General features: G+C 46.7%; 1 protein-coding gene across 1 annotated transcript; it reads left to right on the plus strand.

Moving 5' to 3' along the window:
• The first annotated feature begins 715 nt into the window (after window positions 1–715).
• On the plus strand, window positions 716–25,376 carry LOC142817234 (uncharacterized). The gene is made up of 7 exons (XM_075894296.1): window positions 716–881; window positions 3,664–3,752; window positions 10,995–11,202; window positions 15,526–15,657; window positions 16,813–16,904; window positions 23,861–24,068; window positions 24,776–25,376. The coding sequence occupies exons 1-7, from the start codon at window positions 783–785 to the stop codon at window positions 24,896–24,898; spliced, it is 951 nt and encodes a 316-aa protein (XP_075750411.1). The 5' UTR covers window positions 716–782; the 3' UTR covers window positions 24,899–25,376.
• The last annotated feature ends 864 nt before the right edge of the window (window positions 25,377–26,240 follow it).

Raw genomic sequence — 26,240 nt, forward strand, 5'->3', positions numbered from 1 at the left:
ATTTTTCACCCCACTTTGATCCATTTCAGCTTATGTCATAATTCCTACCCCACGCTTACAGACGAGAACTCTCGCTCATGTTTTCCTTGGCATAATTGTCTGTTGGAAGCCTAGCAAAGAAACAAGCCGATCGAGAAAATTCCCATCCTCTTTGCAGCAGTAAACGTCATCGAGCTTGCTTGCTTTCTTTTTCCACTCACTGCACTGCTATCAACCATGCTACGTCACACCACGAGTAGGCAGTATGAGGCAGGCGGCTTCCAACACGCAGCCCTCCCTCCTTTTGCTAGTCGTACATGGCTGTTTCTTTGCACATTTTTTTCGTGAGGCAACCCATGCACAGACCGTGAATTGACACATAACAGGGGAAGAAAAACTCATTATAAAGAATTGGTGCGTAGATTTCAATCACTCTTAGAATCAGCCCTGATTTCTAAAGGGACTCGAGTCACGAGCCCTAATCCTCATTACAAATTGCCTCTAAATGAGGTCGAACCGTCTTTTTTTTTTTCAAATGGTAAAGTAATCTGAGATTAAATTGAAACTCTTTACCTACACTCCTCCTTCCGGTTCAAACCTTCTTCCCTGTCCCAGCCCCAGCGCGACCGAAAGTTTCAACTGCGGATCACTAGCTGAGGTACATTTAAGACCCCCGAGTTAAGAAGATACTGTGGGAAAAACTCCGCTTTCCATTTCTACCACTATAGGTGCCAGCGGCTTTGTTCCTGCGCGAAGACGGGAGTGGCGTTTACATCGACGGCTTCGCACTGCCATCTTGAAGGATGACTAACGTGCTCGCGGGCCCCGAGTTCCACAACGAGGAGAGCAAGACAGAATTTAAAAGCATAAAAGACAAGCCCGGCATCCATATCTATAATCCAGTAAGTAGGTCTAGATATTTTTGAGCACTGACCACGGGGTTCACGTAATGTGGTTTGAAAAAGTGGTTAACGATTTAGAGTACTTAGTACTCTACTATGGGAGAGCTGAGAGCCGTCCCGTGGATGGCGGAACAATCCGTGCCCGAAGCAGATAATAACGCCTTTGGCGGAACAGTTCATTGGTGCGCCCTAAAAAAACTTAGGCCCGTATTCACAAACAAACCTCGGCCTTACCTAACATTTTCCTCAACTTTCTGTGCCCTCTACATGTGTTATAAAGCCACAAAAATGGTAACAGGGCAATAGATAAGGACAAGACTGGTTTAATAATACTGGTGCAATTTGTTTATCATGCGCAATAAAAATTTAAAAAGCGATAAGAAAAACTTGAGGAAAGTTTGAGATTGGTTTGTAAATACGGGCCTTAGCATGTCAGCTCTAAAAGATGAGGGGCAAAGGAGAGTGGTACGCAGAACGGGCACACACCGTAAGGTCCTTTCAAGCTGTCTTGCAAAGTGTCTAGTACGTCTTAATATGTGAAGCCGATGTACATGAAGTGTGCGCAACAGATGTCGTGACGACCGGTAAGATGGTAGCACAATGCTCGTATTTCAACGAAGGCGCGCGAGCCAGATACGGAACATTCGGCGAGACAAACGATCAGGTGGATCGGCGTATTGCTTATTATTGGGACAGGCCAACGTTTTCAATAGGAACGCTCCAGCCTCTGGCCTCCGCTGCAGTGCTATTACACGCACAACACACATACACACCGAACATATAATCCAAAGCGAGTTTGTATCACAGTAAAGGAACGTACAGTCACATCAATGTTTACCAAGGATATGCGCTGGAGACTTTTCTGTTCGTCAGCCCGATAACGGATTGAAGCTTAAAAAAAACAAGGCTTTGTGGGTGTGCACGTTGTGGGCCACGAAGCAGAAACCTGGAGACTTACAAAGAGGGTTCAACTTATATTGAGGACGACGCAGCGAGCAATGGAAAGAAAAATGGTAGGTGTAACCATAAGAGAGAAGAAGAGAGCAGAGTGGACTAAGGAGCAATTCGGGGTTAAGGATATCATAGTTGAAATCAAGAAGAGTAAACGGACATGTGTCGGGCATGTAGCACGTAAACAGGGCAACCGCTGGTCATTAAGGGTAACTAACCGGATTCCTAGAGAAGGCAAGATTGTTAGGGGGAGATAAAAGGTTAGGTGCATGGGCAGATGATATTAAAAAGTTTGCGGGTTCAAATTGGCAGCAGCAAGCACAGGACCGAGTTGACTGGCTGGACATGGGAGAGGTCTTTGTCCTGCAGTGGACGTAGTCAGGCTGATGATGATGATGACGTTGTGGCCGCGCACTCACCCTCACCTTTTTTACAGCTTGAATCGTCATATGGCCCTGATACAAAGGAAAAAATTTCCATTGTCAGTTGGGCACACCAGTTAAAATTTTGGGCGACTGGACATGTGCGTAAATACGACAGCGAAATGGAACTAGATTAGGCGTGTGATGCACTACGAACGACTCTTGTGGCGCCACCGTCGAATGTGTCCTGGACAGCGGTAAAAAAGAGCCATCCATGAAGCGCACTTTCGTAAACATATCTTCGTATGTTAAATCAGAGCTTATAAGCGGCGTGAAGTCGTGGTCACATTTTACTAAATGCGCAACTGTTGGGCGCAAGAGTATATTGCTCTGGCTGCGCATAAGCGAACTGTTGTTGTATACAAGGCTGGAACGTATGGCGCGGAGAGGACATCACCAGCACCAGATTTTTTTCAAAAGGAACGATGAACACTGACCTTGTCTTAATGCGGCTTTATCGGACGCTTATGCACGTTTATAACGACTATTACTCGCCTAAGCGTTTATGGATTGATTGATCGATATGTGGGGTTTACCGTCCCAAAACCACCATATGATTATGAGAGACGCCGTAGTGGAGGGCTCCGGAAATTTCGACCACCTGGGGTTCTTTAACGTGCACCCAAATCTGAGCACACGGCCCTACAACATTTCCACCTCCATCGAAAATGCAGCCGCCGCAGTCGGAATTCGAACCCGCGACTTGCGGCGCCTAAGCGTTTAGGCAATAAGCATGTTACAGTTCAACCTTTCTGCGTACATGCTTTTTCTGCGACACCATTTCCACGAGAATAGCCACTTGGCTTTACGTTGATCCGATTTTTTAGCTTGCCGCTGTTTTTGCTTCTATACCCCTCTCCCCTCCTCCCCAATGTAATGCCGCTTAAGGAGTGTTGAAAGGTCTAATAAATGATGGTGATAATGGCGAGTGCGGGAGAAATTGACAGGCACCCATATAATTTTTAATCCTGCGTTCTCAAGTAGACGAATTTCTGCTTGAGAAATTGCTATGTACCCTAAGGAGAGAGAGAGAGAGAGAGAGAGAGAGAGAGAGAGAGAGAGAGAGAGAGAGAGAGAGAGAGAGAGGAAGGCCGGGTGGTTAACCACATATTGGTTTCCGGTTCGCTAACCAGCACTGGAGGTGGAGAAATAGGGGTAAGAAAGAGTGGGTAGAGAGAGGGGGGAAACGCACGTGCACATATGAGGGAAAAAAAACTGACACAGGAAAAGTGGTCTAGGTACTTTTTTTTTTTCGGGAAATCCAGAGTGACGAAACAGTGCCGCCCGCTTTCTCCTCTCTTTCTACCTCAATTACATTACCAAATTGTGTTAGTCCCCAGCATAGACGAAAGCATCTGTCTTTTTTACTGAGGTCATACCATTCGTTCTCCTGCTATTTTTGTTTTCAGAAAACACCGGTAGCCTTACATCTTCCAGGAGGAATACAGAAGTTCAACGACGTCTTCATGGAAGCTACCTTCCGGAAGGATATGAAGACGTACACTGGCAACATAGTTTTTTTATTTTCCTTTCTATTCATGTTTTCATGCACTCCATGTATGGTACATCATCAGCCATGCTCGTCAAACCGTAGTATTTTTCAGGGTGATAAAATGGCAACACCAACTTCTTATCAAGCCATTAACGCGGCAATGAAAACGTTTTTTACTTAGCGCAGAAACTGAATTGCGGAGGGGTGATATTAGGTTCACCGGCTTCTTCAACATTTAGTATCTTGCTCTCCAAAGGAATTTTTATTCTACGAGCTTGGTAATCATAAAGTAAACGGAGGCGACTAATTCATGTTTTAAATCATTCTTATCGGGTTACACTGTCCTTTTTTTCACGACCCTTAAGTTGCAGAAAAAAAAAAACGAACACGTAGACAGCGCTTTAGTGCTTTCGCCTCTTCATCCCTGAGACATGTGTCAATTCATCAACGGTGTTCAAATCACAAGTTGACGAGACCTGCAGTTGTGGCTACGTGTGCGTATAGGCACATTACAACGCAGATTATGAGAACGGCCTTTGTGTTTTGCAAATCAGTTCTGCGGAATCCCGCAAGGTGATGAGATGCTTCGGATAGGAAAATTGGGATCCACTAGTTCACTGGACGATGGCACAAGGAAATCCACAGTGATATAAGACAACAGAAACCTTCTTAGAAATGAAGTTTGTTTACATGGTATACTACCAGTGACGCTGATGGCACGAGAAAGTCATTACAGGCACGACGTTTTGGCTTACGGGCCATTAAGGAGCAATTCAAGATCTAATGTTCAGGGCATTTAAAAAAGTAAATAGTTAACTATATTGTTTTTGTAGCGCTGTCTGAACATGATAACTTAATAACTCTTTGTCTTAATGGATACTTCTGTTGTTTGCTACGCCGCGTATGCCATAAATACCGCTAAAGGAACCTACACGGATCACCCACGAAAGAAAGAGAACGAGTGGTCGGGCTTTCTTTCGTCCCCGCTTTGAAGGGAATAGCATGCGCCGTAACAGCTCCGGGTCACGTTAGTAGAGCAGGAATGTCCCGTGTCGTCTTTCGGACAGCGGTACGTCGCCGTCGATTCCGTCTCTCGCTGCACTGATGTTGGCAAATTTGTAGGAACAGCAAAGCGAAACAACGTAGGCAACCAAAAAAAAAAAAATTGGCCCCGTATCTGCATGTTTCTGCAAATGTAGACGAAAGACGACAGTCTTGCGCGTGGAGAGAGTGAACGAAATATTTATTTGATGTTCTGCGCAAGAAAATCGGTGAGTGGTATTCTGGAGGCGCGGCGTTAGAGTGCCTCGAACGTGCAGCGGAGGCGAACAGGCGCATCAAGTCACGTCATACGTGAGACATGAGCGCCATCTGGCAGTTTTCTTAGAAAACAAAGCGCGTGGCTCTAAGACGGGTGTGCGCGCCCATCTCAGAGGTGATAAGGTGTAGAACGCAAGGCGGCGGGTAGGTGCCACCACCGTGTCGTCATAGCAAAGCGTTAGAAAGACTCCCCGTTTCGTGAAAGCATTGCATGGTCAGCGCAGCGTGATAAGCGCTACGGTCCTTAATATTACTTATGTATGCCTTTTCTAGTAAAAGACGCACATCCAGAATATATACGTGTTGTTATGGTGGCCCAGACATGCGCAATAATTGCTTTTTAATTGACAATTGCGCAAGCATGAACGCTAAATCTTGAGCAACATTTGTGGGTGCTGCGGATGAGGTCGGGCGTATCAAGTACTCGATGCCGTTAAGAGTGGACATACAGACAATTGTACAGACAGACAGACCAAAATTTTTGCGTCGAAAGTCCCCAAGAAAGACTATCGTCTTTAAAAACAGCGCGGCAAGGGCCAACTGCTAACACTGCGAAAATACTTCTACTTATGCAACACCTTGCCTGTCATTCAAGTTGTTCGGTGCTGGTATGACGTCATACGTGATGTTTCTTATCAGGTCACGTGACTCTGAGCTGTCGAGGTGTAAATAAACACGCCCCTTTGAATGTGTTCTTTTAGCGGACGCCATGTCTCATGTGTATACACCTGTTGTTTGTTTGTAAACAGCGATGGAAGACGTCGACATGCGGAGGCGCTTGTAGCAGCGTCGCGTTGCAGAGACTCCGCCCAGCACCGAGCTCGCCACCTCCCTCTATGATCACGTGACAACTGGTGCAGCAGCTGCAAAGCTACCTCGGAGCATATAGCTCGTCGGGGAGCCTCAACCCTCTATGATCACGTGACAACTGGTGCAGCAGCTGCAAAGCTACCTCGGAGCATATAGCTCGTCGGGGAGCCTCAACCCTCTATGATCACGTGACAACTGGTGCAGCAGCTGCAAAGCTACCTCGGAGCATATAGCTCGTCGGGGAGCATCAACCCTCTATGATCACGTGACAATGGGCGCAGCAGCTGCTGTGCCAGAGCGTGGGGGCGAGTTTCGGACTGCGCGCCACGACGTCGCTACAAGCGCCTCAGTATATCGACAGTGCCTACCACTGTCTACACGCATCAAATATGTCTATAGAATTACAACAGTAGCGCATGAAGGCGGATGGGTCGCACAGCGAAGCGCGCTAGAAGTCGTCGTGGTGCGGGGGGGATGCCCACTTGCGCAGCGTGTCGTTCGAGTACTGGTGGAGCGCGCGGATGGACATGCCCCTGTTGGAGCTGCTCACGGAGCAGCTCAGGCCGGGCTGCCTCAACTACACGCTCGACGACTACGACCTGAGGCGCTACGTGATACCCGAGACCAACTACCAGTTCGAGCCGGGAAAGCCACACGCGCTGCAGTTTCACCTCGGCATGGAGAAAGGATACCCGCTGTACTCGGTCAGTCGCAATTGTCCTGCTGCCGGACGTTACGCATGCGCATCACCGCAGCTGCACGTAACGCAAACTTTGTTACGAGTTCGGCGGAAGATAGAATCTCAAAGCGATGCAAAATCCTCTGAACATGGTGTGTCACTGACCGTTGAACAAGCCGACTTGTTTTGCTTAATGCTGCAACTCCAACGCTGCAGCCTCGAACATTGCAAGGCTGCTTGCCCATAGGTTGGCTCCAGTGACACTCGGTGTACCAGAAGCTTTACTGGGAACGCGAATTTACGGAGAGGCTTGCAACGACACAAATTGTGAGCTACAATTGGTGGGATTTAAATATGGGAATCGTTAAGCCGTGCAGGCCCTAACACAAGAGGAGATTAGCAAACAACGCAAACGCGGATTTTCAACTGATAGGTCGCACAGTGGTCGAAAGGAGCACAGGCGCAAAGCGTACTTGCACATCCTCAGAAACACATGTGTTTAGAAAAAGTGGTTAACAATTTAGAGTACTTAGTACTAAAGCGTACTTGCACATCCTCAGAAACAGATGTGTTTAGAAAAAGTGGTTAACGATTTAGAGTACTTAGTACTCTACTATGAGAGAAAACAGATTAGCCAGCTTCGAACTGATAAAGTACACTGTGACAGACAAGATGGTTTTTGTGTTGTTTCTTTAGATACATCGTTCGGCTGTAACGTTCTTCTCAATTTATGTAGCATTTTCCAACAAAGAAAAGAAAAACAAAAGCTTAACGGTGTGAATTGAAATAGGACCAGTGAACTCACATTTACGCTTACAGTCAAAGTTTTATTCGAGGTTTTATGTTAGTTTTATTCTCACCTTTATTGATAGGTTTTTGGCGTTTCTTTAGGCTTTTACTTTGTCTCTCAAATTGTTCGTCAGCAGCTTGTACAAACGCGCCGGTTCCACGGACAGGCTCCTAGTTTAATGCTTATTTTTACGGCTTTACTACGAGTATACAGCAGTTTTGAAATGCTAAGTGCCTTTTCAGAACTTTGTAACCTCCGTGGTATCCTTAGGATGGCCATGAATTATTCTTATCTGCGCTAAAATTATATTTAAATTTGGTTGCCTTCCGCAGACTACTTTATGGATGGCTTGCGTTGTTGTCACTGAAATCTCATTTTCGGAGTACCCTAATTGCAGCACAAGGCGTTGGGGTTGTTATTTTCATGTTAGCAGTACAAATCGCATGCCGAGTTTTTCGCTATCTATGCACAGAGGCCAAAAAGTGTTCTAGTCGTGTCAATACCACAATGAAACACGTCAACCGCCACGCGATTATACTTTTTTGACGTCGTCATAGCCGTCATATTCATGTACCAGTGCTCTAAGAAGCTGTGTACATGATGTCACGTGCAAGATGTCCATACTTCAAACTTATCATGTTGCTTAAAGTATACGTGATCAGTAGCGAAAAAATCTAAAAAAAAATGTTTTGGCGCATGCTCATTATGTGACAGTTAGGCGGGCCTGCTTGATTTACCACATTATTTCCGAGCCATTTCATGAATAGGACAAGCTGTGGCCTGCTGTCCCTTGTTCCTGTACGTAAACACAATCAAACTTCCGTAGCAGTTGTATAATTGCGCCTTTATCAATGCTGCTACCTTTCTGTTTGTTCTTAAAGTGTGGATGAAGCAGCCCGACGTCAGTGTGTAAAAAGATAATTTGTAATATAATACACTGTCTGCCGTTTAAGGATATCCGAGGCCAGTTTTTGGATAATTTGTAATATAATACACTGTCTGCCATTCAAGGATCCCGGAGGCCAGTTTTTGGATTTCATTGCAACACAGCCTGTTGTTCGTTTAAGTGCACTGCAACAACTGTCGAAGCCAAACTGCAAGCAAAACTGCAAGCAAAACTGCAAGCCAAATTGCAAGCCAAACTGCAAGCCAAATTGCAAGCCAAACTGCAATGCTTTAACGTTGAGGATTTCGGACCAACCTCGTCCAAAAATTTCGCGAGTGCTCTAAAGGAATTGAACGTGCTCATTGTAAAGCTGCAATCGCTCTAAACGTTTGAATTACGTCCACTTATGAAGGCATAGCGACAAAACCAAACTATTCTTGTCTGATTTCATAGACAAGTATTAGCCGAGATGCTCTTTGAGATTTGATGTGATATTAGTTTAGGAACACTGATTGTTGGCGGGCCAATCGGTACATGCGCAGCTTGAAACATTGTGCCTATAGACTGGTCAGAAAGTTACAAAAAGCACACTTACTCAGCAATGTGTATATGTGCTTCTCGCAACTTTTTGTCCCGTCTAGGCACGCTGTTTCGCGTTAACCTTGTGCATTGGGCTAGCATACTCAGTAGCAATAAGTAATCGAGTTTTAAGAGCTTATGAAAACATCTTGAGATCAGTGTTGAATTCTCACTTTGTTGTTCGCCTATATATTCAGTATAATATTCAGTTCATTTGATATGAAACTACAACAGGAACGACTGGCATTCATACGGCAGGGTAAATAAAAGTTAAGGACAAGCGGCCTTAGTGGCCAAGGTACTCGGCTGCTGACCCGCACGTCGCGGGGTCGAATCCCAGCTGCATTTTCGATGGAGGCGAAAATGCTGCAGGCCCGTGCGCTCAGATTGGGGTGAAAGAACTCCAGGTTGTCGACATTTCCGGAGCGTCCCACTTCAGCGTCTCTCGTAATCATGTGGTAGTTTCGGGACGTTCAACCCCACATATCAATCAACAAGCGGCATTAGCTCGGCTATACCTTGGTGTTATCAATTTGAATTGCCAGGCTTCCTTTGTAGACATACATCCAAATAAATGCTGTTGTGATTTATGAGATCGCGTGAATTGGGATCTATACACAAGTTAGAACTACCATACAATGCGCCCCATGCAGTGAAGATCGTAACGTCAAGCAATATATAGCAGTACACATAATTATTTGCTGGGATTTTAACGATGACCAGTAATTATGGGATGGGCATACTTTAACTGGTATCCTTGTCGCCATAAGAATTGGGTTAAATACCTATGAAAAAATTATATATTAATTAATAACAATTAATTAATAATTAATTAATAAAATGCTTTTTTATTTCTTTCGTACTATGCTTCAGTTCTAGGGCCAATTTATTACATTTGAATTCATGTGGCTGTTTTGACGCCATCCTTGCTTGGTTTCTCATCAGGTTCCAGTTCTTTAAATTGTAAGATTATTGTAATGCCTTTGGACTAACCCTTACTACTTCTTAAGAAACAGCCCCAAGCGTCTTTATTCATGACGCGCAGTTGTAAGAGGTTGGTGAACCTAATATGAATTCCTTTAACAAAATCAAGTAAAAAGTCAGGCCTTTTTTTGCATCACGTAGTAAGTATCGCTCTAAAACAACTAACTTCCATATTATCAATATCTATGCCACCAGGTAATGAACAAAACAAGAAACAAAGTGAATCAAGACAAAAAGTTTCGTCAGCACAGAGCAAAAAGCACAGCCTTTGAAGGCAGCCCGCGTTGTGATGCTAGAAAAGTCACTAAACCACAGAAATAACTTCGTCAAAAAGTTGTTGGTTAATCTAAGTCATGTAGTGTCAACTCGAAGGTGTTTTCAGATCAACCTGAAGCATTTTCTCTGAGTGAAAGTCTAAACAGACGAGTAAACAACAGACATAAGCAACGCTTGACGATGCACCTAGATTTCTTGATTTTTTGTAGGTTAGTGTTAATCGACGGCTGAGGTCTTTCATCCCGACCTTAAGTTAAAGTAATCTTATAAAGACGCCGTCATCTAAGCTAGTATAGTCATATTTCTTGTACGTTTATCTGTTTGGTCAGTGGCGTATTTGTCTAGCGTCAGTGCCAATTCTGATACATATGCTACTGTACGTCCATATGCATGTCGTGAAGAACAGCGTGCGTATCAAGAAATGTCTTTTAAGGATACAAAACTAAAAACTGCTGATCTTATATAGACTCTACTCGCTACACAGGGAATAACGAGGTACAATTATGTGCACTATGAAAGGCAGAACAGTATTCACACAGGATCAGCTTTCGAAATTCTTCACTGGCGTACTCTTCAAGGCAAGGACAAAGACAATGTTTCGATTTGCCACAAGCTACTCAAGTGAGGCACTGCATAGTGGTGGCAAGTTGTATGTACTGGCTGGTGAATGGCTTCATGAAATCGCCACAATCTTTGTCAACTTCAGCCGTAGTTCTGTTAATTTCATTAGGACAAAGAAGGGCGCTCCGCTCGAAGCCGCGTCATTTCATGTCATAGAGCAACTTTTAATGTGCCATCAATTCACGGCATTCATGATGACATTTCGTTCCCGTCGTGCTTCTCGGAGTTTCAAACAAGCAACCTTACTTCAACACTTGAGTTTGGAACCACTGTACGACATTTAGGAAATCGAAACTTTTGCAGCGCCGTGTACGAATGGTGGTGGAGTAAGACGATGGACTTCCCGCTGTTCGAAGTGACGAGCGAACAATACAGAGAGAAAATGCTCCAGTACTACATCGATGACTACAACACCAAGTCCAAGGACGTAGGAAACAGGGACTTCTACTACGTCATTGGAGAGGAGACGCGCACCAGGTTCTATTACGACGTCAAGGACCGCTACCTAGTGGTCAGTACACGCTGTGCTTCGTTGCGCCGATCGAAAACGCTCGCTCGTATAGGGCGCTCGATACAGGTTGCACTTTCATCCGGTGGGGACGAGTTTGTGCCACAAAGACAGTTGTTTCGGCGCATGTTAAGGAACAGAGGTGGTTAAAGAGTCGGCGGGCAGCTTTCTATTATTCTGGCTTCTATATCGTACAAGCTCTGCTGCGCCAAAATTCTGGACGGGCGCTGTATGAAATACCTAGATATTGAGGAGGATTTTCTTTTGCTTTTTTGCTTTTATCATTACGGGCTTCCGCAGGAAATAATACGGTATCTAAACGAAAGGAAGAAGGTCTGCTTCATGCACACTTCACGAACAAAGGAAGCGCTCCAAAGGGAGCCCGCAAAGGTGATTGCTTAGATCTGCATGTGACGATTCATTTTTGACAGTTTTAAATCTACTCGATGGTGCAGACTAGAAAATTAAAAATTGCACCTGTAAATGTTAACGTCTGTGTTCCTACAAACGGTGGTCGATGGAACCATTCTTCATTTGTGAAGTCAAGTGGCAGTCTTTTTATGCCAGTAATAGAAAACACACCACTGCACTCTATGAAAAAAAAAAACAAGTCCATCAACTCTTCGCTGAGGCCGTATACACGAGTCTTTATAAATAGACACGTGAACTATCTTTAGGGGTCATTATAATCTCATTTGAGTGTCACGGGCCCCAAAAAGATGGGTAACGTACCGATCTAAAGAAAGTAAAATACGTACGCAACTCAGGACTCTCCGCATACAGTACTCTTTTTCGTATAGAGGTTGCGGGGTTTATAGAGCTCAATACATTACTGCGTATACTTTTTTGAAAGTCGCAGTTTTATTTAGGACGGCTTCTTGCCCTCCATTTGCTCCATTTGTAGAGTGCGAAGTACTCTGAACTGTTAAGCACATTCTTTAAGCACTTGAACAGAGCTAGAGACTGTTCACTGCTATCCCACGGTTGAGTACGAAGTACTCGAGATCGTTAAACACATTTTCTAAACACACAAGCTCATTGCTTCAGCATCGTGGCGGTGGTCTAGTGGCTGAGGTACTCGGCTGCTGACCCGCAAGTCGTGGGTTTGAATCCCAGCGGCGGCGGTTGCATTTTCTATGGAGGCGAAAATGCTGTAGGTCCGTGTGCTCTGATTTGGGCGCCCGTTAAAGAACCCCAGGTGGTCGAAATTTCCCGAGCCCTCCACTAAGCCGTCTCTAATAATCATACGGTGGTTTTGGGACGTTAACCCCCACATATCAATCAATCAATCAATCAATCAATCAATCAAGCTTATTGCTTCCCTCACTTACGGCGCCGTATGTATTTGAGGCTAGGGCACTACCACTAAAGACGCTTGATGGCAGCTGTCGACGCGGAAACCGAACAATATGGCGAGATGGGCAAGTTAGTTGGAGTCGATTTCAACCGTCATATGTAGCAAAACCGAGTACGCAACAGAGGCGATGCATTGGGGTCGCTTTTTCCACCTTTCGTCCGAGTTCGTACGCACTGCATACTAGGCGTTTACCATGGGCAGTCACCCACAAACTGTTGACCGACAATGTGCGTTAAGACACAGCGATTGACCATTGATAGCATAATCTGCCGCAGAGAGCGACGGTCAAATGGTAGGTTAAAATCATGTGAGATAGGTCTTTCTTTGGGCAGTGAAATAAACCGTGGGGATAACTTGGACACATTGCAGGAGAACTGAGTGGGTGTAAAGTGCGATGGCGGATTGTGCTTGCACACAAGCAGACAGAAGGTCGCGGGAAACCTCGCATGTCCAGAGCTGGCCAGATTCGTGTCAAATCATTCGACGAATCTCGATGGCGAAGGGGCTTGCAGTGACATTTTGCATCTCTTTGTTGCTTGGAAATGGATCTGGTCGCACGTTAGCATTATCTCACCCAGTATAGGTAAAGCGGCGGCAGCTGTCACCAAGTCTACTGCACCACGGAGGGTCAGTAGTTCAGCACTGGCTTATCGTGGAACCGGCGTTTATAGGGAGCTTTAGGTCCAGGTGTAGGCGTCGACGTAATAGCGTGTTTGTGCGTGCAGCTTGAAAAGGTAAAGTCTGAAGAGAATGAAGAAAGCGAAGAGCCTACGGTGCCTTTGGAGCCTACAGAGTCCGCACAGCCCACGGAGTCTCCAGGACTTACAGAGCCTACAGGACATACGGAGCCTGCCGGGTCTGTAGAGCCTACACCAGCGGAGACCACAAAACTCGCTGAGGACGGGGACCCTGCGCCCGTTCAATACCGTTTGAATCCCGTCTATCAACCAGGAGTCGGATTTCCGGAGAAGCTGAAGAACGCGTTTGTCGTGAGTTGTGAGTTACTCGATCCGAAAGTCGAGAGAATCTACCGCGGATGCAGATATAGATCCCGTGACCGCTGATCCACTGCGTAAGATCTCAGGTCCGAAAGAGGTTGTTTAAACAGCTCCTCACCACATTGCTAAAAAGGGTCCTTGACCAGTCAATCGTTCCGATTGACTCATCACTAGGCAGAGTGAAAGAAATTGCACTGAATTTTAGCCTTGCCCCAACACACCGCCAAGAGAGCGTAACTGCCTATAAGCGGATGCTCTGTACCGTTGTCTTGGATGGCGTCCGCAAGCGTGGGTCCAGTACACAGTGCTGTAGGCGAGGGAGCACTTCATGTAGACGAGACGAGATCCATACCTCAACACCCTCCCTTCTTTTTTTTTATGTTTCTTCACATCGCGTGCATTGCGATCTCCTCGTTTGTTGAAAAGAGTCGTGATCAATCGACGTTTGTAGATGTTCCATTTACTTAGGACGTGTCTGTTACGTAAGCAAACTCTATCTCTGAAAGCACGTCTCCCTTTTGAGAACACGCGCTTCTGTCTACAGCGCAGGAAAAACGGCTCGTGTTGGTACCAACAAACCCGGCTAAGCACCATTCCGTTTTAATTTGCTACTGGTGTTCCGCCTCGCAGGTGTGTCATACTTTGCAGACGCGATCGCCACGCATAGATCTATATGAAGCACTTATTTGCTTGTAATGGTCGAACCTGATGAAAGGTCTTTTAAAATCCACGGCTTCACGGTGCGTTGAGTTGAGCTTCTTCCTGGAATTTGGAAACTTGTGTACACCGTGGAAGCCCAGTGTTAACGAGCATCACTTACATGCTGGTGTACCTGAACTACGGCCACAACATCCAGCCAAAAGGTGTTGGTTTTTTCCCCCGAATAGTGAAGTAAACGAGTCAATCTTCTTTGGAATATGGTCAGGATTTAGTTTATTAGGCGTATTCAGGAAGCCCAGGTTTTCTTATAGACACTTTACCTTGATCCTGACAACAACAATGCACTGGTGCGATAAGTGTAGACGGATGTGCAAAAAAAATCATCGATGCCCTTATAATTTTGCATGCAGAATTAAATACGCCTTACTCCAGTGCAAGTGTCATGCCTGTCTAGGGAATTGGTACTAAGGAAAGAAGCAACAAAAGGGAGAAGGCAGGGAGGTTAAACAGAAAGACATCCGGTTGGCTACCCTACACTGGGGAATTAGGGAAGGGGGCAAGAAAGATGAGAAAGAGGGAATAGAGGGGTATAAGTTGGGCAGGATCTATCGGTACTCAGTTGGGTAGGGTGACTGCCTATCGCTGCAGATTGCTGTGAACGTTCCAGATGGTACTATGCAGCCGGTATACGCGTAGTGTATAGTGCATTTCAAGAATGGAAGTATATGGTGAGAGCACCATACATTACGCTGGTGATACTATAATCCAAGCATAATTTGCCATATATTATAGTGATGTCTTCATAAAGGTAATCAATAATTTACATGGAGTATGCTTCTGTTAGTGTGTTGTGCGTGGTTTCTCTGCATCGATAGCTGCTATCAACTCCAGTACGACAAAGCGGATTTGACAGTGCTTATTGGCTCTGAATTTGGTCATTCTGCGGCCGTCAAATGCAGGAGCTGTAGGGGAAATTCCTATGTGCTCAAAGAATAAAATATTGTTTCTTCACATAGCTACGTAAGTGAGAAATGTTTTGGGGCTAGGAGGTTGTAATTCTAAAACGATTTGAAATCTGTCTTTGCTCTGGCAGTTTACGACGGCCTGTCTTCTGCGTGTTTTTATTGTAGTATTGCGCACCGAAGCCGGAAAAATGGTGTTCCTAAATTTTTGCGCGATGCCTCCAATTATATAAAGAAAGAAATCTGTTCCTCGTTTTCAGCTTTATAACGTTCTGGTTGTTATGTTACTAATAAAGATTGCTTTATTGCTTGCTTGCTTTATTGATTCTAACGGGCTACTTCATTTTAGATACGAATCAACGGCCGGTATTCCCTGTTCGAGCTTCTCGACAGGTTCTCCGATGCATCACCCTACGACCGCTTCTACATAAAAGGTGACCTCGACATAAAGGTCATCAGAATTCCTTACGAAGACCCCCTGGTAAGTATAAGAGAGCAGTAGTTCTATGCACTACATGCTAGTGCAATTTGTGCGCGTTCGCCAGACATGCTGGTTGCTGCGACAGATAATGAGTCACCAACTCAATCTGGCTAAAAAAGCTGTACATGACCCAACATAGCTGTTTTCCTGTCAAGCGCCGTAGTAGCGTTCAATCAAAACCATATGTGTGACAGTTTTCAAAGAAAATCGCTCATAAGGACATATAGGTGCTGTAGGCTCACACCTTCGCTAACGATTCGGTAGCTGTGGGGTGATGCTGACTTGTTGAGTATATAGCTCAAGCATTTGAAATGAATTTCTAATTAAACACATGATGGTCTCTTGTTAGCGCATCAAACCTACATGAACATGCAAATAGAATGAAGGTACGATTTGAAGAATGATGGCGAGCAATAACGGGATGGTTGGTTACGAGTTGACACACGAGGCTTAACACAGAGATTACCACTTTGGTCGATGATTTGTGTGAAATTTGCTGTATCACAAGGTAAACTTGAGGTTGCAGGTGAATCGTAAAATCTAAACTCCAAGTCCGGCTCCTAATGTATGAGAAGGAAGAAAGAGCGCCGAAAAAGTATCCATATAATGTATAGTGCCAGGTCCAAAGTTCGACCAATGCCTTGATACTGCAGAATACGATTAGGTTGAACAAGCTCGCATCCGTCCATGACTAGAACAATCTGGAATGATCAAGCGTTACCAGCAGAAGCCTAAATAAACAACTCGAAGAATTTGATCTAAGTCGAATTGAAGGATTCGCACCGTGTAGGAAGGGTCTGGAGGTGAGCTCATTTGCCTGTTAGGAAGTATGCAGTTTCGCTTTATTTTTCTTCTGTTACTTTTTTTCTTTGGGGGGGGGGGGGGCAAGTATGACAACAATATTAAAGACGAGAAATAAGTACCATTCGCTTAGAGGTAAAAAAAATCTCATAGTTTAAAAAAAAGCCATCATTGTTTTTCATGTAGTAGTTCAAACGTACAATATGGCTGTACCTTTTAGTGTAGATGACGGAATTCTTTGATGAAACGCATGCAGAACATGAGTGATTACTCACGAACCGTCATGGACCTCAGGACCCGACGCTTCCGTTTTGTTTGTGATTGCCTTTTTGTTTTTCGCAAACTTCTTCGCAGCCGGTGCCTCTTTCCCTGCCTCTCACATCGGCCGGCATACTCAAAGGCGACCGCTACGAAATAAAAGGGAAGAATCCAAGGAACGCCCAACAGTTGAGTACCAAGATAACGAAATTGCAGAGGACGCCACAATCATTGCCTCAATTCAAGTTTTCTCTTACTTTTTTGTTTCCGACATATTATTTGTTTGTGTTTTTTCGTTGCTTATGTGGTTTCAGTGAGCTTCTCAGCAGACGAGACGTACTAGAAAGCTAAAGCAAGTAGATACTGCGAACAAGCCGGAAATCAGTCTTGTGGTTTACTCTCAAGACAACAGTACTTGTAAAATTAAAATAGAAACACTGAAGCTTGTGCATATCCTTTCAAGCACAGAACATACAGTGCAACACACTGCGATCTAATGTAGTCCAATTCATTGCTTCTTTATTTGGCAAACAATAAATTACTCTTATTTTTGTTCAAAATTCAACATCTCAGCAAAAGGGCTGACAAAGATGCTGAATGAAAGGAAGTTGTCGACATCATATTTTTTTTTTCGGGCATGGCGATGATCAAACTGGTTACTCCTTGTTTTTATGTATGTGTATGTGCTCGCGCGTTCACTACAAAACTAGTGTTCGAGTAGACGAACAGAAAAATACATTTCCTCGGCAATGGTTAACGCACCTCGCGCAGAAGACCTCCGAAGTTGACTGAAGCTCCTGAACACGTGGTATTGTGAGCGCTGGAATTAAAATTAGAAAATACGCTTGTGAACACTGATTTTGTCGCTTGAGCGGTATGCTTACATGATCACACAGATTTAAGATTACGTTCGTTGCAGAAACTTTCTGAAGATTCTGAGCAACGCAGCCAACGTGATTTGTGGGGTGATGTGAACAGGTTCAGGCTTTTGTCGTACAATGTGGCAAGGGTTCGTGCTGTATAAGCAGAACCGTCTCTCTATACCAATACGGTCTCATACTTAAATGAAAGCGAGAATGATATCGGTACTACGCAAAAGGCACCGAATCAGTACATAATTGCGTTTAGCTGGGCTGCACGAAGATATTGCTACCTGTAGGCTGCCACAAACCATAGTGCGAATGCGCGTGTGCGCCCGACGAAGAAGATGAGGCTCGCTGGCTGCTCGAGCTCGGAGCCAGACTGGCCAGTGCTGCAACCGCTCTTGCAAATATATTTTTCGAATATATTCGCAATACTTTGTCTCGTTACTCACGTAACATATTTGGTGGAGGTGGAACGATCCCCGTCCTCACCACGCAGCTCCGCAGTGGCCGCATCCTCCAGCTTCCCGCCATGGCTTCCAGTGACAACGCGTCCGCTTCATCATCTGCGGCTTCTCCGACAACCTTTGTCGCCGTCCAAACACCACGTGATCCCGGGACATTTTCTGCGCAACCTGGCCTCGACGTCGACAAATGGCTTCGCCTTTATGAACGGGTCAGTCAAACTCACCGTTGGGACCCTACCATGATGCTCGCTAATGTTCTCTTCTACTTGGACGGAACCCCGCGTGTCTGGTACGAGACAAATGAGTCCGAACTCACCAGCTGGGACACGTTCAAGGAGAAGCTACGTGACATCTTTGGGGACCCGACCGGTCGCCACGCAGCTGCACGACAGGAGCTGGCTACCCGTGTCCAGTCGCCAACTGAATCGTATGTGTCATACATCCAAGAAGTTCTCGCTCTTTGCCGAAAAGTGGACGAGGCGATGTCTGAGGCTGAAAAGGTTGGACACGTTTTGAAGGGGATCGCGGACGACGCCTTCAATTTGCTGGTGTACACTAACGTCTCGACCATCGACCGTGTAATTCAAGAATGCCGCCGTTTCGAAACAGCAAAAAGCCGTCGGGTGCGCCCTCCTTTTTCTCGGTTGCCAAACACGGCGGCTACGTCCACCTGCTCCGATTCTACCGTCACACCGCCCTTTGAGCAGAGTGTAACGCGTATCGTTCGACGGGAACTTGAAGCAGCAAGTCCAGCGCCGCTTCAGCCCACTTCTTTCGAACATACGATACCGACAACCCCCGCGATCTCCGTTATTCAGGCGGTCGTACGACAAGAATTCGCCAACCGCGGGTTCCCTGATGCTTGCCCCATCTCTTGCCCCTCCTCCAGACCAATTCCCATTAATGCACCTCGACGTGACCCATTTGTTGCTCCACGATCTCGCAACCCGGCGGAATGGCGAACTCCTGACGACAAACCGATCTGCTTCCGGTGCCACCGCGTTGGACATGTCTCCCGCTACTGCCGTGCCTCCTGGACGCCGCCACATAGGAGCCAGTTTTTCGCACCTTATAGCCCATATGAAGATCTTCGCCGGTATTCGTCCAGCCGTACCGCCCCTGCTTTCGACACGTCTAACAGCCGCCTTCCTGCTCGTTCTCCGTCCCCTCAACGCCGTCGTTCCCCGTCGCCCCAGCCACGCCGCCATCACTCGCCGCCTAACTTTTCATCGTACCCGACGGAAAACTAGACAGTGCAGCCCCTGGAGGTAGTGCTGCATCATCCCTGTCTGAACCAAACCCTCCATTGACGCTTCATACGAACAAAAATCTTGTCGATGTACACGTGGACGGTATTTCTCTGTCGGCACTAGTCGATACTGGCGCTCATGTATCCATAATCAGCGTTCATCTTTGTCGCCGCTTAAGAAAAGTACTCACGCCCCCTGCTACCGAAGCTGTACGTGTGGCCGATGGCGGCACTGTTCCTGTCATTGGCATGTGTACGGCTCGCATACGCATCGCCGACCGTTACATCCCTGTTCTATTCACGGTGCTCCAGAACTGTCCTCATGACCTCATCTTAGGGATGGACTTCCTGTCGACCCATTCTGCTCTGATCGACTGTTCCGCTGGTACTCTTTGCTTAGACCTTCCTCTTCAGCCGGATATTCACCCTGAACCTCAACACGGCCTTTCTGCCACAGACTTCCTCCGCTTACCGCCTAAAGCCCTCACATTCACCGAATTCGCCACGACCTCACCCGTATTGGATGGAAATTACATCGTCACGCCGATTCCTGATGTCCTACTGGCACGTGACGTCACCGTCCCTCACTGCATCGTAACTGTAGCCTCCAACCGGACCCGTCTACCCGTCATAAATTTCGGCTTCACAAAGCAAGTCCTCCCTGAAGGCATCCTAATTGCCACGTTGCGGTCCTTAGCCGATGATCACGTCACCACTTTCGCAGCCGACGCATGCCCCAATTTTCCTTGTCGCCCACTCGATGCCACATGCCTCGACATGTCAATACGTCCCATGATCGACCCTGACCTTCCCCCAGCGCAATCAGCCGCTCTCGCACGCCTTCTAGCTTCCTACCGTGACATCTTCGACCTTGACGACCGCCCACTTGGCCAAACTTCTCTTGTAAAGCACCGCATCAACACCGGTGATGCTGCTCCCATTCACCGTCGACCGTATCGCGTGTCCGCGTCGGAGCGCCAGATTATTCAAGCTGAAGTGAATAAGATGTTAACTAAAGGCATTATTGAGCCCTCATCAAGCCCATGGGCGTCACCCGTCGTCCTGGTTAAAAAGAAGGACAACACATGGCGTTTTTGCATCGATTACCGGCATCTAAATCGAATCACCAAAAAGGACGTGTATCCTTTACCACGTATTGATGACGCCCTCGATTGTCTCCACGGCGCACGCTACTTTTCATCCATCGACCTTCGTTCTGGTTATTGGCAGATTGCCGTAGACGAGAAAGACCAAGAAAAGACCGCCTTCATCACTCCAGATGGCCTATACCAATTCAAGGTTATGCCCTTCGGCCTATGCAATGCCCCCGCCACGTTCGAACGTATGATGGACTCTCTGCTACACGGGTTCAAATGGTCAACATGCCTGTGTTACCTAGACGACGTCCTCGTATTTGCACCTACGTTTGAGACCCACCTTGAGCGTCTGTCGGCCATTCTCGACGTCTTCCGCAAAGCTGGCCTCCAGTTGAACTCCTCGAAGTGTCACTTCGGCCGCCGACAGATTACCGTGCTGGGCCACCTTGTCGATGCTTCTGGTGTGAGACCGGACCCTGAGAAAATTCGTGCCGTCACGAATTTCCCAGTACCCCAATCCGCCAAAGATGTCCGGAGCTTTGTGGGACTTTGCTCCTACTTTAGGCGGTTCGTGAAAGATTTTGCGGCAATCGCCCAACCACTTACCGATCTTTTGAAGAAAGGCGTTCCATTTTCGTGGGGGTCCACTCAAGCTGCCGCCTTCTCTCACCTCATAACACTTTTGACGACGCCCCCTATCCTCGCCCACTTTGACCCATCTGCCCGAACTGAGGTCCGAACTGATGCCAGTGGTCACGGTATCGGAGCCGTTCTCGCCCAATGCCAACAGGGACACGACCGCGTTATCGCGTATGCTAGCCGCCTCCTTACACCTGCAGAGCGTAACTATTCGATCACAGAGCGAGAATGCCTTGCTCTTGTCTGGGCGGTCTCAAAATTCCGTCCATATTTATATGGCACTCACTTTTCCGTCGTCACCGACCACCACGCGCTCTGCTGGCTTTCATCCTTAAGAGATCCTACAGGTCGACTTGGTCGCTGGGCTCTGCGACTGCAAGAATACACCTTTTCTGTGATATACAAGTCTGGACGCCTGCACCAGGACGCCGATTGCCTTTCTCGCTATCCAGTTGACCCATCGGCCACCATACCTGACAACGACGCCTGCGTGTGCTCCGTTTCTCAACTGAACCACATAGCCGACGAGCAACGCCGTGATGCAGCCCTACGAGCTATCATTGAGCGCCTCGACTCCTCCCCATCGAACCGATCCTATCGCTCGTTCGTACTCCAGAATGGCACATTATACCGGCATAACTTCCATCCAGACGGCCCATCTCTGCTGCTTGCCATACCCAAACACCTCCGCTTGGCTGTACTCCACGAACTTCATGACGTTCCTACTGCCGGTCACCTGGGTGTGTCCCGCACATACGACCGGATTCGCCGTCGCTTCTATTGGCCAGGTCTGGCACGGTCCGTCAGAAGATACGTCGCGGCGTGTGAGGAATGTCAGCGCCGCAAAACACCATCGACGCTTCCGGCTGGGCGCCTTCAACCACTCGATATTTCTACTGAACCTTTCTTTCGCGTCGGCTTGGACTTACTCGGCCCTTTTCCTCTGTCTTCTGCTGGCAACAGGTGGATAGCTGTGGCCACAGACTACGCCACACGCTACGCAATCACACGCGCCCTTCCAACAAGTTGCGCCACTGACGTCGCCGATTTTCTTCTACACGACGTGATCTTGCAACATGGTGCTCCACGCCAGCTGCTCACGGACCGAGGCCGCACATTTCTATCGAAAGTCATAGCGGACATTCTACGCTCTTGTGCAACACGCCACAAGCTCACTACGTCGTACCATCCGCAAACAAATGGCCTCACAGAACGCCTGAACCGAACCCTAACTGACATGCTTGCAAAGTACGTTTCCTCAGATCACTCTGACTGGGACATCGCTTTACCATACGTGACATTTGCCTACAATTCTTCGCGCCACGACACGGCTGGTTACTCCCCTTTTTTCTTGCTGTTCGGCCGCGAACCCACATTACCCCTCGATACGACGATTCCGTTACCAGCAGCTCCAACTTCACAATATGCTCTGGACGCCATCAGCCGGGCCGCCCACGCACGCGAAACCGCTCGTGCTCGCCTTCTGACCTCCCAAGCAAACCAACGGCGTCGGTACGACCAACGACACCGCGATGTGCACTTTTCGCCCGGTTCGTTGGTTCTGCTGTGGTCTCCGACCAGGCACGTTGGCCTGTCTGACAAGCTGCTCTCTCGGTACACAGGGCCCTACAGAGTGCTTCGTGAGGTGACTCCCGTCACTTATGAAATCACTCCTGCTGCCTCGCCGTCTTCATCCACCCCTAGGGCCAGCGACATCGTACACGTCGCACGCCTGAAGCAGTACCACTCGCCCAATGATCTTGACATCTAGATGCGCCGAGACGGCGCCTTTGCCGACGGGGGTTATATGCTACCTGTAGGCTGCCACAAACCATAGTGCGAATGCGCGTGTGCGCCCGACGAAGAAGATGAGGCTCGCTGGCTGCTCGAGCTCGGAGCCAGACTGGCCAGTGCTGCAACCGCTCTTGCAAATATATTTTTCGAATATATTCGCAATACTTTGTCTCGTTACTCACGTAACAATATAAATAGTGACATAGGAACAGTTACTTAACCTCGGTCGTCTAACACTATTCACGTAGTGAGTATATTTGATAGATTCAAGTCCACATCCGTATTGCATAAGCGCCAAATGGTTGATCAGCAGCATGCAAACAATTGGTTCTTCAGGCTTAAGCCCGAGCTTAGACAGAAATCTCTTGTCGAATACCATTGCCACACCGAATGCTTTTGATTGGGAAAAAATCGCGATCGAAATTTATTTGTGAGCTTTTGTGGCAATCTTTGTGTTACTCGTGTATTTTTAACGTGAAAGTGTTTGTTGGCTAGGTTCGCGAGCTCGCGCCCAGCTGGTTGTGAATACAGCGAAAATGCAGTGAAAGTTAGTTTCATACTTTACAAACAGACGCGTCCTGTATACATGATTCGCAATACAACATGAAATATGGCCGCAATAAAGTGTGATGCAAGCGTACATTGCCATAGGGTGTCAGAACATAGGATTATCATGATTTCGTTGTTTAAAGCCAGTCTCCTACTACAAAAGACACACATGCTACTGCACAATCAAGGCCATGTAGTGGGTGCATAGCAAATACGAAAAGATGGCATACACTAAGTCTTTGAAGTACGCACTAGAAACTGAATATTGCTATCGCATTCAACTTTTGAAGACGAATCTTAAGGTACCCTCAATTTTTTTTTGTCGCAATATTTGTATCTGTGTCGTAAGACAAGCTGGCTCTAGCCTGATCTAACCATCGTTTGACCATCGTCTATCAGTTAAAGTTTTTGTGTGTTTCTGGGACTACTTTGCTTTGTTTTTATTATTACCAATTCCTTGTTGCTGCTTTGTCTGTACTACACCAGATTCCGACTCGTCTTTGGTGACCAGTCACTGGAGATTCCCCTCGGTCCCGACCTTGAAGAGTTTGCCCTAGAAATTACGGGCGAAGAAGACGGCCATTGCACGGCAAAACTTAACGACGTGGAGCTGCCAGGCGTGATCAGCAAAGGCCCGTTCCTGACAGACAGGATGGTCTTGGAGGGAGACGTCGACTTCAACTGGGTTATCATCGTAAGGAGCATTCGTGAACCCCGCCAACCTAAAAGCTTTTTCGCGACTACCCTGGTGTCACAAATTACATCTGTATTGTTGAAACATTATTGTAAAGGGTATCGTTGTAACTGCGAACTCACAAGAGCCGAACAGTTCCGTAGCCTTGTACGGAACTAGTATCAGGGTCACTGCGAGCTCTTTTGTTTCTTGCACTTGCAAAAATTTAGTCAATTAGGGTGTAATATTTGATCATATTCATTGCACCAGCATCAACTGCTTGTACCACCTGACCTTTTTCTCGGCTTTTTTCAAGCACTCGGAGCTTGAAAAGGTGAACTCTTGACATGAGTTCAGCAGAAATTAAGATGGATTGTTTAAAACATATAAGCACTCCGATGTGCTACGCGCCTGATTAACTTATGGTGTAGAGCGTATGCATTTGAAAAAATGATGTATGGATTGTATTTGATTCTAGCAATAAGGTTTTCAAGCTGCGAGTCACTTTTCAGTCACTGTGTGTTCCCATTCATACATTATTTTTTAGCGATGATGACGACGGGAGCTATTCGTTTCACAAAGCGTCCCCCACCACGCTTTTAAATAAATTTGATGCTATATTTCGGATGGCATTTTGCACAAATAAAAAAAAAGAATAAGTAAGAAAAGAGTAGAGACAGGCACAGTTTAACAATTATATCTCTATCTGATGCCATATCTTTTGGCAGACCAAGCCTGGTGGACCTGAAGCAGCCATCGAAGAGAGCCAAGGAGACGAGCCGACAAAGGAGGAAGCCAAAGAAAAAGCCACAGAGAATGCGAAAGAGAAAAAGGAGTCTGTCAAAGAATAGTGCGACGGGTGGTGCTTCAAGAGTGGCTATTGGGACAATAAAGAATACCCGTTCTGTTAGTGGCAGAAAGTATACATTTCTAAGCAGAATGCTTGTGTTCGATACGTCTAAGAAGCAGGATACGAGTAGCAGTAGTGGCGACGTTTTCTTCAACTGCAGGTTCGGAAAATATGGCAGCTTCCAACTAGTGGTGCTGAGCCTTGAAGGACCACTCACCAGGTTTGATAATTTTGAGATGACAAGCGCAATGCGTATAGACGAGGCGTTCATGATCACGTCTGCCAAAATTTGCAGCTCTACGCGCCACGGAAATGCCTCAAATTTTAAGATGAACGCTGCTCCCCCTCCCCTCGGCCGGAGCACGCCAACAGAATGAGGGCATGACGTGGACGTACGAATGGCCCTATACGTACACGGCAATGCAGTGACGTTGGTCATCTACGTAGACGACTCTGCTCTGACGTTGTCAGCAGTATACCACGGGACGTGGCAAAAATTATTTAACACAACATGCGTAGTTTAGGTATTTCTTGCTTTAAGAGATTAATAAAACTTGAAATAAATAATGAGACGCAATAAAAAAATTGTGCGCGTTCTTCTTTCATTTTTCCCCGTGAAATGCTACGAGATGCGGGGCTAATGTGCCAGCGTTTCGCATGCATTCGTGTTCCTGCGGTCAGCGCATTGAGCAGACGACCACCGTGGAACGCTCCTACGCATCGGCGCACTCATTGTGCTCATCTACTCTACCGCGTCTAAGCCAGCGTTTCCAAACCATCACGCAGGAACAGGCACAAGACCACAAAATAACGCTGGTCAACAAAGTAACGCTGCTCGCGTGCTCGGGGGTTGGAATTGTTTGGGCACGTCATACGCACGTCACCTCTTGGTCGGATGCCGGAGAGGGTGGGGAAGAGATTTGGCTTGCGAAGGCTACGCGGAGGAGCGGCAATGGTTTCGAGCTCGCCTCCTCTCATCCTCGTTTTGCGCCCCTTCAAAAAACCTGTTTTCTCCGCTCGTGATGAAACGATTCAAAAAAATTTTGTGGCAAGATGTTCCTCATCAGTCACCCAACAACTTCCACTGTCTAACTAAAATTCGGTATGGGGCCTGGTGAGTGGCCCTTTAAAAAAGAGCAGAGTGGACTTCCTTGCCTTTATTTCTTCACTTTCTGTTTCTGTGTTTCCATAAGTGTTTCTCTATTTCCTCCTCCTTCCCGCTCTTTCTATATTTGTATTTCTTCCCTCTCTCTTTCTATCATTATCTCTTTCTCTCTGCCTTGCTCTGCCTTTTCTACCTTTCATGTTCGTTTCTTTTCATCTTTCTTTTTTGAATGTCCTCC

Source organism: Rhipicephalus microplus, chromosome 5, assembly GCF_043290135.1.
Source record: "Rhipicephalus microplus isolate Deutch F79 chromosome 5, USDA_Rmic, whole genome shotgun sequence".
Taxonomy (NCBI): Eukaryota; Metazoa; Arthropoda; class Arachnida; order Ixodida; family Ixodidae; genus Rhipicephalus; species Rhipicephalus microplus.

Excerpts from the sequence above, each read along its gene's own strand:
- LOC142817234 (XM_075894296.1), top strand. The coding sequence starts at position 783 with ATGACTAACGTGCTCGCGGGCCCCGAGTTCCACAACGAGGAGAGCAAG. Across the intron at positions 882-3,663 it reads GCATCCATATCTATAATCCA|AAAACACCGGTAGCCTTACA; the intron begins GTAAGTAGGTCT and ends TTTTGTTTTCAG. Across the intron at positions 24,069-24,775 it reads ACTTCAACTGGGTTATCATC|ACCAAGCCTGGTGGACCTGA; the intron begins GTAAGGAGCATT and ends ATCTTTTGGCAG.